This window comes from Lepisma saccharinum, chromosome 5 (assembly GCF_977018435.1).
Source record: "Lepisma saccharinum chromosome 5, izLepSacc3.1, whole genome shotgun sequence".
Lineage (NCBI taxonomy): Eukaryota > Metazoa > Arthropoda > Insecta > Zygentoma > Lepismatidae > Lepisma > Lepisma saccharinum.
Genome location: NC_139233.1, coordinates 49087820 through 49103349, shown reverse-complemented (window position 1 = coordinate 49103349; position 15530 = coordinate 49087820). Strand labels below are relative to the sequence as shown.

At 37.6% G+C, this 15530-nt stretch overlaps 2 protein-coding genes across 3 annotated transcripts in view; one reads left to right on the top strand and one right to left on the bottom strand.

The window, feature by feature from the left end:
• Positions 1-723, bottom strand: part of LOC145987557 (uncharacterized) — an 86075-nt gene extending 85352 nt beyond the window's left edge. The window contains exon 1 of the mRNA XM_083121908.1: positions 385-723. Within this exon, the coding sequence (XP_082978034.1) occupies positions 385-409 (25 nt within the window). The 5' untranslated portion in view covers positions 410-723. The remainder of the gene's footprint in view (positions 1-384) is intronic.
• The window catches only part of LOC145988356 (constitutive coactivator of peroxisome proliferator-activated receptor gamma-like), a 141250-nt gene that overhangs the window by 102746 nt on the left and 22974 nt on the right, over positions 1-15530 (top strand). For both annotated transcript variants that reach the window (XM_083123232.1, XM_083123233.1), the window contains exon 3: positions 12699-12868. In XM_083123232.1, the coding sequence (XP_082979358.1) occupies positions 12699-12868 (170 nt within the window). The remainder of the gene's footprint in view (positions 1-12698; positions 12869-15530) is intronic.

Below are 15530 nucleotides of genomic sequence, written 5' to 3'. Positions count from 1 at the left end.
TCCAAGTGCACTGGACTGGACCTCCAGTTTCAAGTGGGATTCGAACCACTGTGTGCATCCACCTGTCGAACCTGGGGCCTTTTGATTACAAAGCGACGGCGTTATCACTACGCCATCAGTTAATTGATTGTGTTTATTTTACTTCGCTTTTCTACTACTTTTGGCTATTCCCGAAGATGAGGATGAGTGATGATATGATGAAATTTATGAAGGGGCACTCACAAGGAACACCCATGCCCAGTCCGGGATTCGAACCTGGGAACCCGGCGTCGTAGCGCACTGTGCTAACCACTCCGCCACGGTGGCCGGCATTACGCCATCGGGAGGCCTCTCTGACAGAAGGAACCGAGTAGATAACTACGTTAGTTGGGTGGTCGTACTCACCTGCAAGTCTTACTGCGAGCTCCATGTTTGTGCTGAGAGTCAGCGCTCCACTAACCCACAGTGCTAAACAAACCGTCTTTCAAAATAACAGGATACCGGATGATGACACACGGGTAAAACCCCTGCAGCAGGCTTGACTAATGGCCGTGTGTGAACTCTTATCTGCTTATGTGTGCTTCCCTCGTGCTAGAAGGAGATCTACTGGAAGTCGAAGTGGTTGAACGCACTTCAAAAACATTTCCCCGCATGCAGTTCGTTTAAACTAGATGGTTCTGCTCTGACTTCATTACCTTGAAACTCCTTTTCCCGGTTACCTAATTTGCATACGCAGCAAACATCAACACCCTTCCTTCGCTGTTGTAATGGGAGTGAGTAACGGTTCCTTTGGCGTTTTGTCGTTCTCAGGTTTTTCGCTGAGTTAGTGGGTCTTGTTGTAAACGAGAGTTCGAAAGGAGACCTTGAACAACAAAGAGGTGCGAATCAGCACCCGCGCAAGTCTCGTGAGGTGCGTCGCTGTCATCCACAAGTCTGCATATGCTTTAAACTAAACCTTGCAGAGCGTCCTAAAAACGGGCTGGCGAGGATCTGACATTAATATCATCAGTCATCCTTATCGTCACGATTAGCCCAAATTGGAAGAAAAGCGATTCGCTGTAGCTAGAATGCAAATTCCAACACAGTTATTAAATTAAAGAATGAAAATCTGATTAGCCTGTACAACTGAAGGGGATGACACTTTCTGAAGACACTCAAATGTCAGCCTCTTCAATGTACAGTCAAGGACACTTCTGGGTAGAGTTACCAGACGTCCGGTTTTTCCCGGACATTCCTACGTTTTAGCCTCATGTGTGGCGTCCGGGAGGAATTTGAAAAATATCATAAATATCCTATATTTTGAACGTCACATAATGTTAATTAGGAAAATACGTACGTGTTTCGTTGAACAAAGGGAAATCATGCAAGTTACAAGTCCATTGCCCAAAATGAAAATAAAAGTTTGTCCTGCTAGAGAACAAACAGGAAAACGGAAGCAACTAATGAACCAAGTTTTAAGTCCACATTTTGATGTCACTGTCCAGTCAGTGACTGAGCGGAATTTCTTGCCTTGGGGTTTATACTGATGGAACAAGGCGTTTCCCCATTCTTATTCAATACTTTTGATTGTAAAGCAGTGAATATAGAGAACAGAGTTATTCAGGGTTTCTACCAGTCAAGAAAGTCAAGAAGAAGTAAATAAATCAAGAAGTAGGTCAAGGAGTCAATAAAAATCAGGAAATTAAACTTGTGGTCAATAATTTTTGCTATCACAATTACTGACTGGTTGATTTAGTTTATTTGACCACTTTTCTGCCCCTTTGGCTAATCTCGAAGATGAGGATGAATGGTGGTGAGATAAGATGAATGTAGAAACAATCACATACACATAGGGACGACAACACAAGCCCCACATAAGATTAAAGTGGCTGTGAATCCAGACGCCAGAGACTCGCTAATCTGCCAAATGCAGTCCAGGATGCATTAATAGATGAAGCAAGTCTAATTCTTTTGTAAAATACAGCCTCAGTTTTCATCTTAACTGCCCATTTGGTAAGGGTTGTTCATTAAATATCATAGATATGTATTTCTTATTTGCTAATTTCCAACTTTACCTAAGTAGGATATTTTGGTAGAAATCCTGTATTTATACTAAAAATGCCCAAGATTAAACTTCTGTAACCATTTCAAACTACGGTAATTGCTGAATATTTGTTAGCCATTACAGGTCATAATGCAAATGTTGAGAGACTACTTTCACTACCATCAGCACAATGGACTCACGATAATTGTTTTTTTTTTTTTAAAATAAAGTCTGTAAAATGTTTGGTGCTGGTCCCTATAATTTAGAAGATTGACTGTCCAGTCTCTCATCAATATATATTTGAATGCACCTGCAATTTTGAGAAAATTTTCTCTTCTGAGAAGTACCAGTTAAAACATGTAGTAGATGCATTGTTTCGTATATTACAGTACATTTAAAAATTCGTTAAGAATTAATTTTTTTGAACTGAAAATGTGTCTTTCTTAAATTACTTTTTAACGTGTTCTGTAGAAATATGGATTATTTATTGCGAATGTTTTGTGTCCACCATTTTGACATAAAGTTCTATATTTTGGGACAACATGTCCTACATTTCCCTTATAGCGATCTGGTAACCCTACTTCTGGGTTGTAACGATCACATTGATTGTTAATGGGATCGTTACAACAATCCAGATGTGTGCGTGAATGTACTACACTGTGGACTGCATTGTTGCAGACTATAGCGACGCTCTGGAGTCTGGGATCAGCCAGTTTAATTCTCTGTGGAAGTTGTGCTGGGAGGAAAGGGGGGGGGGTCATGTCCATGAGTGTTTGTGGTTGTCCTTTCATCAACTTCACCGTATCGCAATTCATCTTCATCCTCGCGCAATTAGCCAAAAGTGTGGCTAGTCTAGGGTGAAGGGATGATAAGAAAGTGTCCCGACAGTGAAAGAGACTGTGAAGGCTATCAGGACAGTTCTGAGATTTTTAGAGGGTGTGGACAGTGTCGAATCTGGTGAAGAAAAAGCGCAGACTCTAGAGAAGGATCTAGAACAAATGTTCATTAAAAAAGTGTGCCTTAGGCGCAGCCACAGATCGACAAAGTAAAGTTAAGAGTGTATTAAAAACTGATTATGTTTGATATATGATACTGTAATGTATTTGTTTTTTTCTTTGTCAATGAACCTACTTGTGCATCAGATCTTATATTTTCTTTCGTCACTGTGGAAACCATTTCAGTTTTAGTAAACTTTGAATCCATATACGTTCAATATAAGTGGAGTTGGCTGTATTCAAGAGTGTTAATCTTGTATTTAAAACCACTTGAAAGTAATTATAATTTAATGAAAATTTATATTATTCTAATGTTATTTTTAAGGTAATTAGTGCAATAACAGTCTGGTTGTAATGCAAGCATGAAATATTATTATACGAGTTATATCGTATCTAGAAAAAGGACTTAAAGTTGGGGTAACTACAACTGAGTTACTTTCTCAAGTGAGTAACTCTTGTGGAGATTTCACCCGAAGTGACATGTGTCGCATATCGTTTGTCACTTCGGTGTGAAATCTCCCTAAGTGTAGATGTGTTGCTTATTGTATGAAGTAACTGTAATTGTAAAATCAGTTACTTTTAGAAAGTACAGTAATTTTCCATTCACCGCGTATTTTATGCCTTTCGTTATTTTAGTGCCTACTTATCTTTCCTTTTCGTCTGCCTATTTGAGCATTTTTAACGCCTCGAAATCCGGACTTTATGAATTAGGGCGTCAGTCTTCCGAGGAAATGGCCACACACGTATTGTCTTTCGTGTTTACGTAACACGCAGGAAATCAAGTTCCGCCAAGACAGGAATCTATTCAAGTCACGTGCGGAACGGAAGGAAACTACCACGCGAATTTGTACTATCGTTTCCCAACATAGAGAAACTTTAATCCTGTATAAGTTTTTGGGAATCAGGAGCGTATATTCTAGGGTAGGTAGGCTATCTGCGAAGACTGAAGTCTAGATAATAATATACGGGAGAAGAATCGATCAGAAATTGTAAATAAAATTATTCATATTAGTGAGATGATGATTATGATTCTGGAGTTGGCAACCTGATTTCTTGTGAGTTGGCAACCTGATTTCTTATGAGTTGGCAGCCTGATTTCTAATGAGTTGGCAACCGGATTTCTAATGAGTTGGCAACCGGGTGTCTACCAAAATAACAAATCCAAAATTCTTGACTCTTTCTTGACCTTTTTCCCTTTTCCTTGACATGTACTTAATCGGCCCCTGCTTAGTTGCAGATGGAAATTAATAAATATATATTTTTAATCAATGAAAAACCATTTCCACAAGGCCGGTTAAGATGAACATTCAAGCTGTAGTTTGAGAAGAGATTTAGACTTGCTTTAATTTTAAATGCATTTTTGCATCTACAAAAAGTGGTTATGCGAACTTTTAAGAAGAACCCTTATTAATGCATATAAAAATTAATGCTTCAGACTTCATCCTGGATGGGGAATGGCCGCATTACTTTATTTAATACTATTACAAAGTTCCAAGCACACAAGAACGTAATTCTTAAGAAACAAAGTGAACAAATCTTAACCACAACTCAAGACAATTTTAGATTTCCAGATATTCAATTTGATCAAATCCCAGTACAGGTATATAGACGGCGACTGCAGGACGGCATGGGTTCGACCCCGGGTTGTCTGGAAATTTCGACCTGTGTATAGGGCCGGTGGCAACCCACCATCGTTAGGAAATTGTGGAGCTTCGGATGAGTAAGCGTAATCCGGTCGCGTAGACCTACTATAGCGGCTGGGGATACGTCGGGCTGATCCCCCGACTATTCCAATACTGGTTGAAGATCTCCACGCTTAGAGGTGACGAAGGAAAGCGTGGAGGGAGACCGGCAGTCGGTAGGTAAGCCAAGGCCCTTCATGGGCTGTTACGCACAGGATTATTATTATTATATAGTACAGGTATATAGCAAAGTAAATTCACTATACTGTAAAAAAATAGCTTAGTGGGGTGGTATAGTAACGTGACATAGTCGCCTTGTAATCAAGAGATCCCGGGTTCGATATCTAGTGGAGTGCCATAGTTGTTCGGATCCCACTTTAGACTGTAGGTCTACATCCGATTAGCCTATTTGTACATAAAGTGGACTTAAAAAGAACTTGAAAGATAGTTTTTCGCAGTGTGCTGTTTCCGGAATTGAGATAGAACGTGAACAAAGCAGCCAAGTCTTCACATAATTCCACTGTTTGAAAGTACGTATACAATGAATAACAATGGATAACTTCCTTCGGGCATATTATTGAAAATGTATGCCTAAAATAATCAGTTTTTGGGAGGGAAATATGTTTAATCTTAAAATTTTCATATTTATTAACAAATTTATGAGAACATTGTCTACAATAACATGCAAAAAACATGACTAAAACTTCAGTTTACTTCATGCCTTGGTCCAAAACTTCATAATTATGCTTGTCAATATGTAACTGAATCATTAGAAACATAGGCACGTGATATTTAACATGTTTCATATGACAACACAGAAAAATGCAGAATATTTTTTTTTATTGTTCATAAGTACAAGTAATTTAAATTAGTCTCACATAAATTTAAATTTGAAGCAGGTGATGTTTATATTTCGAATGCTTTTTATCTAGTTATTAGTTGCACCAATAAGATTTGCATATCACTGCAATAAAAGCGTTCTAAGAATTTGTTCATTAAACACAATAGACATAAGTGTCCACTACGACAGACATAAGTGGCGTCGACAGAATGATGATAATCTGTTCAGGCATCCTCTTCGCTCCTTATAGAAGTGCATTTCCTTTTCAGTTGTCTTAAAACTCAACTTCGCCTCTTGCATTAAGCTCTTCTTCGATTCGTCGGCGTCTGTTTAAAACGAAATAAATATCCTGCGAGTGATAACCATTTGAGAGATGAATGAGAAATAACTACATCACCCAATTCAATCTATAGCTTCTTGGTTCGATCCCAAACGCAGCATGGGAGTTGCGTTACGATACTTTTGCTTCCAAATCCTCGATTTCTTTGGCGAATCTTCACCGTGCAGTGGACTCCGAGAAGTCCTCACTAAAGGAAAACTGCTCTATACACAGAGAAAAATGTTTGTTTGGATTAACAAAAAAAATGGTAGTGGTGAACAAATCGTTTGTTTAAATAGGCATCAACCAAACAATTGTTTACCAGTACCAAAAGATTTGGTCAAGTTCTATTTGTTTGTCGTAAACAATTTTTTGGTCACCAAAACCAAATATTATTTTGGTAAATCTAACAAAATGTAGCCCATTTGTTTAGGAAAACAAAATAATTTAGTCAAAATTACCAAAGGATTTGTTAAATAATTTTTCATAATTATTTATGTTGTCATTTAGCTAGGGTGGATAGTTTGTAGAAAATAACTGATCTCAAAATACACATTCAGAATAGAAAGTTCACGTGAACTATCCGATTTTCGAGCGTGTTTGTTTTTTTTCTGCGGCACACTTACCTTCTACTTATACAGTCCAGAATCAAAAGGTTGCTCATGGGAGATTCACTTTTATTCACTGCAGTACATTTTCTTCTTAATTTGTAGCTTTGTTGTTCACATATCTTTCGAAGAATGTTAAAGCACAATTTTTCACTATGATTACAATCAAACGTACCATTAATTTGTAGTCCAAAAACTTATGTTTCTTGTACACATTTTGACAGAACCATCTAGCGGCCAGTGTAGGAAACTCAGTATAAAGTAAGTATATTCTGAGCTTTTTTTTCAGAATATTAGGTTACACAGCAACATAAAGACTCGCTTCAAGCAATTATCTATATACATGAGTTTCAATTTTCGACAAAAGATTTTCATACTACACTCGACGAAACTGGACAATCGTTATTTCAAATTCGAAAGCACGCTCACGTACATATAGTAAATTTAACCAAACGTTTTGTTTCTCTTTACTTACATATGTATAATTTTGTTTACGAGTACCATATTTTGTCTGACCAATTTTTTTGGTATTCTTAAACAAAATTATTTAGTAATTTCAAGAAACATTTGGTTATCGGAAACAAAAAGCATAACCAAACAGCTCAACCAAACTTTTTTGGTAATTCCAAACAAACCAGTTTTTTCTGTGTAACTGCACTTTTATAGTTTTTCATTCAAAGGATTCCACTCTCGAAGCATGAGCATGACATACTACGAAATCAGAGGTCCAAGCTTCGGACCTTGGACAGGTGTAGTTGCATCATGTCTCGCATCGCTATTCCTTCGGATCATCATTCAATCTCATCGTCGCATTTAACCCAAGAGGTAGAAAAGCGGCGTAAAATAACGAAATAGAAATTATTGATTGACTTCGTTCATTTTACTTCACTTTTCTGACACTTTTTGGCTAATCGTGAAGATGAGAATGAGTTAAGATTAACTTGATGGAAGGACCATCACGAAGAAGACACATTCTGAGGCCGGAATTCGAACACGGGACGTTCTGCTTCGTAGCGTAACCTGCTAACCACTCCACCACGGAGTTGTCGGCCCAAATAGAAATGAAAATTAGAAATGCCGTCTTGAATTTGCAGGAACCGAGTTCACCAGCAAGGGCAAATGATTTTCGCTCCCACTAGGATAGACAAAAAACAGAAAATGCTTGATAAGTAATTTGGCTCTCCATATTTCATGATATTATTATGTAAGTAACTATTATTCGCTATATAACTTTGGATTAATTTTATTTGTATGTCTAGTCAACTTTCCCGCCTAAGCACTAAGCAGCAGCCACAGCGTCTGCATTTGCGGGTGGAGGCCAGAGTTGCTAAAGGTCCAGGAATTTTAAATAAATTCAATTCCCATCCAGGAGAGAAAATCAGCAAGCGTAAATGGATTCTGGACCGTAAGGAACCTCTTCATCTGTAACGTTTTCAATTCGGTCCATGAATTATTTTCCAGATGAATTTAATTTCGGTCCAGGAACCTTATTTTCTGAAGAATTTAAATACGGTCAAGGAACATTTTTTTCCGGATCAGTTTAAATAGGGTCCAAGTTCCGTATTAAAATGAAACAATTCGCAACTTGGTACGTATTTAGATTGTGCGAGAGAAAAGGTTCCGGTCCTATAACGGAATCCTATAAGACAAATGTATGCGTTCCCTAATCTTTAACAATCCCAGGGTTGTTAATGGTCCAGGTATTGTAAATAGTCATTTCACATCCGGGAGAGAAAATCAGCAAGTGTAAATGGGTTCTAGGCCTTAATTCGGTTCAGGAACCTTTCTTCCGTATGAATTTAAATACGGTGCAGGAACTCTTTTTTAGGTAAAATTTTAATACGGTCCAGGAACCTTGTTTTGCGGCTGAATTTAAACACTGTCCAAGAACCTTTTTTCCACGATCAATTAAAATTTGGCGCAGGAATCCGGATCAATGTAAATTCGATCCAGTATCCTTTTTCTAATGGAACAATACACTACTAGGACCGAATTTAAATTGTGCGAGAATAAAAGTTCCGGTCCTGCAACGGAACCCAATAAAACCCATAGAAGTTATGGGTATCCAATGTACCTTTGACAACCCTGGTAGAGGCTAAATTAAGAAAAATCACAAAATATGCAGAATTTTGAAACGTATTATTTCTAGAGCATGCAATTTACTATATAAATTTGACTACATACCTCGTTTCCTTCCTTAATTGAAATGTGACTTATTCTTCATCACATGTGAGATCAACCGCCCTGGGAGATAAACCCGGTCTCCTGTGTGGTAGTCGGACACCAATTTAGAAAGTCAATGTGTTGGACATTTGGTCGATCAGTCGATCCTACTTAATTTTTTCGAGAGGAAAACGAGCTGGCAGCTTCACACTCGAAATTTCACTTCGCCTACCCCCGTGGCGGAGTGGTTAGCACATCGTGCTACGATGCCAGGTGTGCCGGGTTCGAATTCCGGACTGAGCATGGGTGTTTGTTGTGTCCATTGATCAATTTAATCATATCATCACTCATCCCCATCTTCGCAATTAGCCAAATGTGGCAGAAGAGCAAAGTAAAATGAACCAAATCAATCAAAATTTCACTCGCAATGCATGAAAATGAGATCTCAAGCACTCCGTGATCCTACCGGAATCTCACGTTTACAGAAGCTAACTATGAAACCACTTCTCGGATCAAACTCTTCTTCGAACTAGCTGACAGTCATCAATTGTCGACCAATCAACACAGTAGGGCAAAAAGAAGCAGAAGGATATAAAGTCGATACGTTACAAAGGCTTATTATGGCCTTTCCCTTCATTGCAGGTTACGAGCACAAGGGTTGAGTGTGGGAACCTGAAGGAACCGCGACATCTTTGTCATTCATCTCCCGCCAGAAAAGGGACAAACAGTAGAATTTTGTCTGTTGCAATTTGAAAAGCCTATGTCCATGCTGAACCATAAAGTAATTAACCCAGAAAGTCCTAGCTACCTGCAGTGCGTTTCGGCGCGGCCGATAACCAGAGCCAGATGAAGAGAAGATTATGTGGGAGGGGGTGACCTGGCTTAGGCCCCCTGGTGTGCATAAAGGGAAAGTGTGTTTTCAAAAGGTCCCCGACTTCCCAGAAAGGGACGGCCCATAAAATCACTGCATTTCCTACCAATGCATCCGTTTGTGTTCAACCAAAGTGTATATGTCACCGTAGGATCCGAGCGCTTCGAGTTCTGTCGGTTGCGGGACTTCTTGAGTCTTTTGTCAACATGGTGCCAATCAGAGCTTCTTTCTGCCAAGGTCGTTGCACCTATGAATCGGTTCTTCAGCTAGAGTGGCAAAAGACATGTTGTACGGAGGAAAGTTGCACCGGAAAAATTACCTTCTTAAATACAATGAAACCTGTAAAACATCCACAGATATTTATTCGGGGGTGGTCCCTCTGACAAAACATCAATATTCTCAAAATTCTTCGAACGGACTGTGTAAAACATTGCAATACTCCAAAAACTGAACCTGCTCTGCAACACAAGGAAAATGCCTCATTAGGCAATTAATGTGCCTTTGTTAAGTTGGTAAGTTCAGTATGGCACTACATTTTAAATAATGCTGATGGAATAAATCAATAAAGTTTGTTAAATGACAACGACTCCTTACCACAAGAATATAATTATTATTTACGGATATCCCCTATAACGGTTGGGGGTTCGACGTGCTGACCCCACGTCACCCCATTACTGGTTAAAGATCTCCACACCTCTAGGTAGGATTGTGGGAGGGACTGGCAGTCGGGAGATAGACCAAGGCCCTACCAGGGCTGTCGAACCACAGGTTATTATTTATTTACAGATGCTTAAATATATGTGCAACCTCACATGTCTTTGCAGTGACTTATTTCAAGGGTTGTACTTGACTCAACAAAATAAGCTTACTGTGTGAGGCAGATTCATACGAACCAAAAATACCCAAAATAATAACAGTAATAATAATAATTTACTTCAAAATTACAAAAATGTATTTACTTGTTCTTGTTTAAATTTTCGATTCTTCGAAAAGTTTGTTAAGGAGTTGAGTTGAGTTGGTGTTTTTAAGTCCACTTTATGCACAGTAATGCTAATCAGGACTGGACCTACAGTTTAAAGTAAGATCCGGACCACTGTGTACCTGCAACAATGTATCGAACCCGGGACCCCTCGATTACAAGGCAACAACGCTATCACTGCTCAATCGGGGAGGCATCATTTGTTAAGGAGGATTCTCAAAATCGGTCTTCACGATATCGATCAAAATATGCGACTCGAGAAATCGTACAGTTTGTGAAGATAATTATATTTAACACGTTGCGTGTTTTAGACTGTTTCAATAGTAGAATAGATATTTGGTGCGAATAACACTACTTACTCGGAGATATGAGGCATCCTGCCACCATTATTCTTATTTAGCGTGTATTGCGCTCTGATTCGGGACCAGTTGTAACTGTTTGCCAAATAAGACTGTATCTGAAACTCTGAGTAAATAAATAAATAAATATGTGGTTTACAGCTTCACAAGCTGTCGTTCTTTAATCTACTCAAGCTCAAAACATTGTTTGGATGCAACGGCAACACTCAACGCCCATCCCTGCCTGTTGTTGACCTACGACTGCTTGGGGTGGAAAGACCGCTCCCTCAAAATTCCGAGAAACGACGAAGTTCTAGGTTCCTACACTGACATCCACTATAGCTAGAACCAGGAAAACGAGAACGAAATGTGGTTTTGGGTTCGTGCCACTCAAATTAAGAACAGTGTTTCTAACTGAAAGAAAAAATTACTAAAAAAATAGTTTGCAATATTTGTCATGAAAGTAAAATTTTCAGCAAATGTAGAACAGTTTGCCGGGGCCAAGTGAACGTTTCGGGGGGCCAGTGCCCCCCCCCCTAACGACGTCCCTGCGTGGTGGTACCGTGTTCGATCTCCAGTAGAAGCACACTGTGGTTCGGATCTCACTATATGCTATGAAATTGTATTTTCACTTGAAGGGAGGAGGGGGGAGGATTGAGGCATATGAAAGTGTGACAGAGATAAATCAATTTCAAGTGCTTGTGCGTTATCAATGAAGAGCCAAGAATTACATTCTAAACTTACCCCTCCAGTCCTCCTGCAGATAATTACATTAACAAGCGTGTGTGATTGCTAGGTTCTTCCTCTTCATTGGTTTGCTACACGAGTATTGCAATTATCACACTGTTCGTAAGAAAATGATTTTGTAAAGGACTACTGCGCTCGCAAGAAAAAAATCCATGTAGGATATCTTCCGCTTACTATTTTGTTCCACTGATTCATGCAAATAGATGTTCTGCGGTGGATGACCGAATCCGAGTCACCATGACAACTCTCTCATTCATTGTGAAACTATTTTCTGGCAAATTCCATGGACAGAGAAAAGGGATGAGAGGAGGTTGTCCTTGACACCTTGGTTCTTTTATCTATGCCTTGACCATCACTTCAAGGGGTGATGCTTTGACGCTTGCCACTTGGGCAGTTCCAGGAATAGGGTATTGCTTGAGGCTATCGCCAAACACAGCTTCCATGTCTGACAAGAAAGTGTGGCAATGCAAATTAATGGCAAAGAGGAAAAGAAGTGCCAAATTGTCAGTAATTTACATCACAATAACAATTCAGTGTTGTAAAGTAACTAAAAGTAACTGTTGAAACATTACTTCTGCTGAAAAATGTAACACAGTTACAGTTACTCGGTTTTAAAAGTAAGTGGTTACAGTTACATTTCGTCAAAAAAGTAACTGTTGCTTGTAACTGAGTTACTTGTAACTAGTTACTAGTTACTTCCAAACACTGATTACAACTTATTATACAAGATGTTTAGACCTACTATACGCTATGGAAATATTAAATCATCCACTAAGAAGTCCGGATATTCCCATCATCTGTGTGCTCCCTTCTTCCAATTATAATTTGTTGTTAGCTTTTCCGGTTTCTTGATTTTCACGACTGAATTAACATTTTTTTGTTTTGTTTTTCTATTATGACTGCACCTACTATTTATTTTTTCTCTAAATATTGTTGTCCAATTTTGTATTTCTTGTATGAAAAGTGCACATTATTTTTAATATGCATGGTTTGTTATACTACAAAACACTGGAGTCATGTATATTATGTAATTTGGTAACATTTCATTTCTCCTGCCGACAGTATTTTTGTAACTCGATAAAAATACAATTGGAGTATTGAAATTATAGCTTTAAATGTGCATTTATTTATTTAATTATTTTTTACTTTGTAGGTCCTCGACCTGGTCTTCTGACATTGTGGGGCGAAGCTACTCCTACAACCATCAATGCCAGATGGCACACATTTGCTAGGTCAGTTTCGTCAAAACTAAATGAAGTAAAACTTAGACACTTACCTGAACATCTTGTGGTAACAACTGCCATATTGTTCTTCGTACAGAATGTGAGTAATTTGATTGTTCATTTTTTTATGATTTTCGATTAAACTTCCCTTCCACTGTACTCTCACCAAGCTGCATGTAACCCATATTTAGTATATCTGAATATACTGCTTGTTAAATGTAATTTACATGTTTTTTTGATTTGAAGCATAATCCATATTCTGCTTCTAACATACTCTGTAAAGATAAAGTAAGAAAGGATTTCCAAATTCTGTTTTCACTGGGGATTGAATTCAAGTCCCACTTTAAACTGTAGGTCCAGTCCTGATTGACCTATTTGAGCATACGATGGACTGAAAACAAACTTTAAGTTTCTATGATGACAGGTGATCAATCCATTTGGATTCCCAGTTAACAATATAAACAACACTATGTGGGTGGGACTGTTATAGATTCAGATCATGTAGTAGTGGTGGTCAAAATAAATGTCTGTCTGAAGATGACACATGAAGAAGCTGGCATTAAGAAATTTAAGGAAGAGGAAGAATGACAGAAATTTGAGTAAAATTTCAGAGAGAAAGTTACAAAAACAAAAAGACAGAACTGGGAGTAAAGCAAATCAATGAAAAGTGGGAATATTGGGGGGAAATATTTTCTTATTTAACCAGATTTCTTAGTTTAACACCTTTAAAAGATCGATTGTACGAATTCAATGAGTTTATTGTTTGACTTTTGTTTTTAGCATGTCTATTTGGTATTGCACTTGACACAGGATTTTTTGTTTTTTAATATTGAATTTAAGAATATTTTCAAAAATAAAAACGTTGAGTTTTTACTTTGTTCTTTATGCATAGCACAATATACATTTCAATGCATAAGGTTCATTCATGAAGCAGAGTTTTTACATTTCAAGCTTTCCAACTGCAAAGACATTGCCTAAATTTGGTAACTATTACACCATATTTCCTTCTAACTAACTAACTAACTAACTCTCTAGCCTTCTTAAAGCCAAAGGTTCATGGCTGCAGCAACACAGGCCTTCCATGTTTCCCTATCTTGAGCAAGATCTATATACTCTTTTCCATCCCTACCGATTTCCTTTAGGTCCATCTCAACGTTGTCCCTCCATCTTCGTCTTGGCCTTCCTACAGGTATCTTACCATCAGGTTTCCCAACAAGAATCCTGTAAACTCCTCTTTCCTCTCCCATTCGTGCCACATGTCCTGCCCACCTAAGTCTTCTTGATTTAATTATTCTAACAATATCTGGACATGAATACAAATTATGTAGTTCTAAATTATGTAACCTTCTCCACTCACCTGTCTCCTCATCCCTTTTAGGTCCAAAGATTTTCCTAAGGATCTTATTTTCAAATACTCTCAATTTATGTTCCTCTTTCAATGTAAGAGACCAAGTTTCACATCCATATAATACTACAGGCAAAATTACTGTTTTGTGTATTTTAACTTTTAGTTTCTTAGATATTAAACGAGAAGACAAAAGTTTATGAAGAGAGAAGTAACATGCATTTCCTGAATTAAGCCTACTTTTTATTTCCTCTTTAATATAATTTTCATTTGTTAATATTACTCCTAAGTATTCGAATTTGGAAACTGGTTCAAACGAGTTGTTATCAATAATTAGATTTTGATTATTACCTAACACTTGGTTTCGGCCTGTAAGCATATATTTAGTTTTCTCTTTGTTAACTTCCAAACCTATGTCTTTAGCAGTTTTGAAAAATATTTTAGCATTATTCTTAATTGTATTCACATCATCCCCCAGTAAGTCTACATCATCTGCATATGCTAACAACTGAGTCACACCATTTAATTTTAGTCCTTCTTTAGTTTCTTTTACCTTCCTAACAGCATATTCTAAGGCAAAATTAAAGAGCAATGGAGATAATGCATCTCCTTGTTTTAACCCATCATGAATTGTAAATTTGTCAGACATATTAATACCCACACGAATTTTACTTTCTCTTTCACTGGTGCATACTTTTATCATACTAACAAGCTTCTTAGGTATTCCAAACTCTACTAATATATTATATAGTTTATCTCTTTTGACCGAATCATATGCTTTTTTGAAATCAATGAATAGCTGATGGACATTTTGATTATATTCCCACTTTTTTTCAAGTGTCTGTCTGATGTGAAAAATTTGATCTGTAGTTGATCTGTTACGTTTAAATCCACATTGATAATAACCTATAATTTCATTAGCATATGGTGTTAGTTTTGTTAAAATAATGTTAGATAATATTTTATATGTTGTTGAGAGTAGAGAAATTCCACGGTAATTATTGCAGTTCATTTTATCACCTTTTTTAAACACAGGAACAATTATGGATTCTTTCCATTGTTGAGGGATTTCTTCTTTATTCCATATTAAACAAATTAATTTATGAATTTGACATATTAATGAATTTCCACCATATTTAATTAACTCAGCTGGTATTAAATCAATGCCAGGTGCTTTGTTATTCTTTAGTCTTTTAATAGCATCTTTAACTTCAGTCAAGTTAGGTTCTGGAACTAAAGGTTCTGCTGTGTGTACTTCATTCACTTCTGAATTATCTCCTACATGGACATTTAAAAGGTCATTAAAGTAGTTCTTCCATCTATTTAGAATATCACTTGGATCAGCTAGAAAATCACCGTCTTTATCTTTCATCAAGTTTACTTTAGGTTGCCACCCCTTTCTAAACTCATTTACACC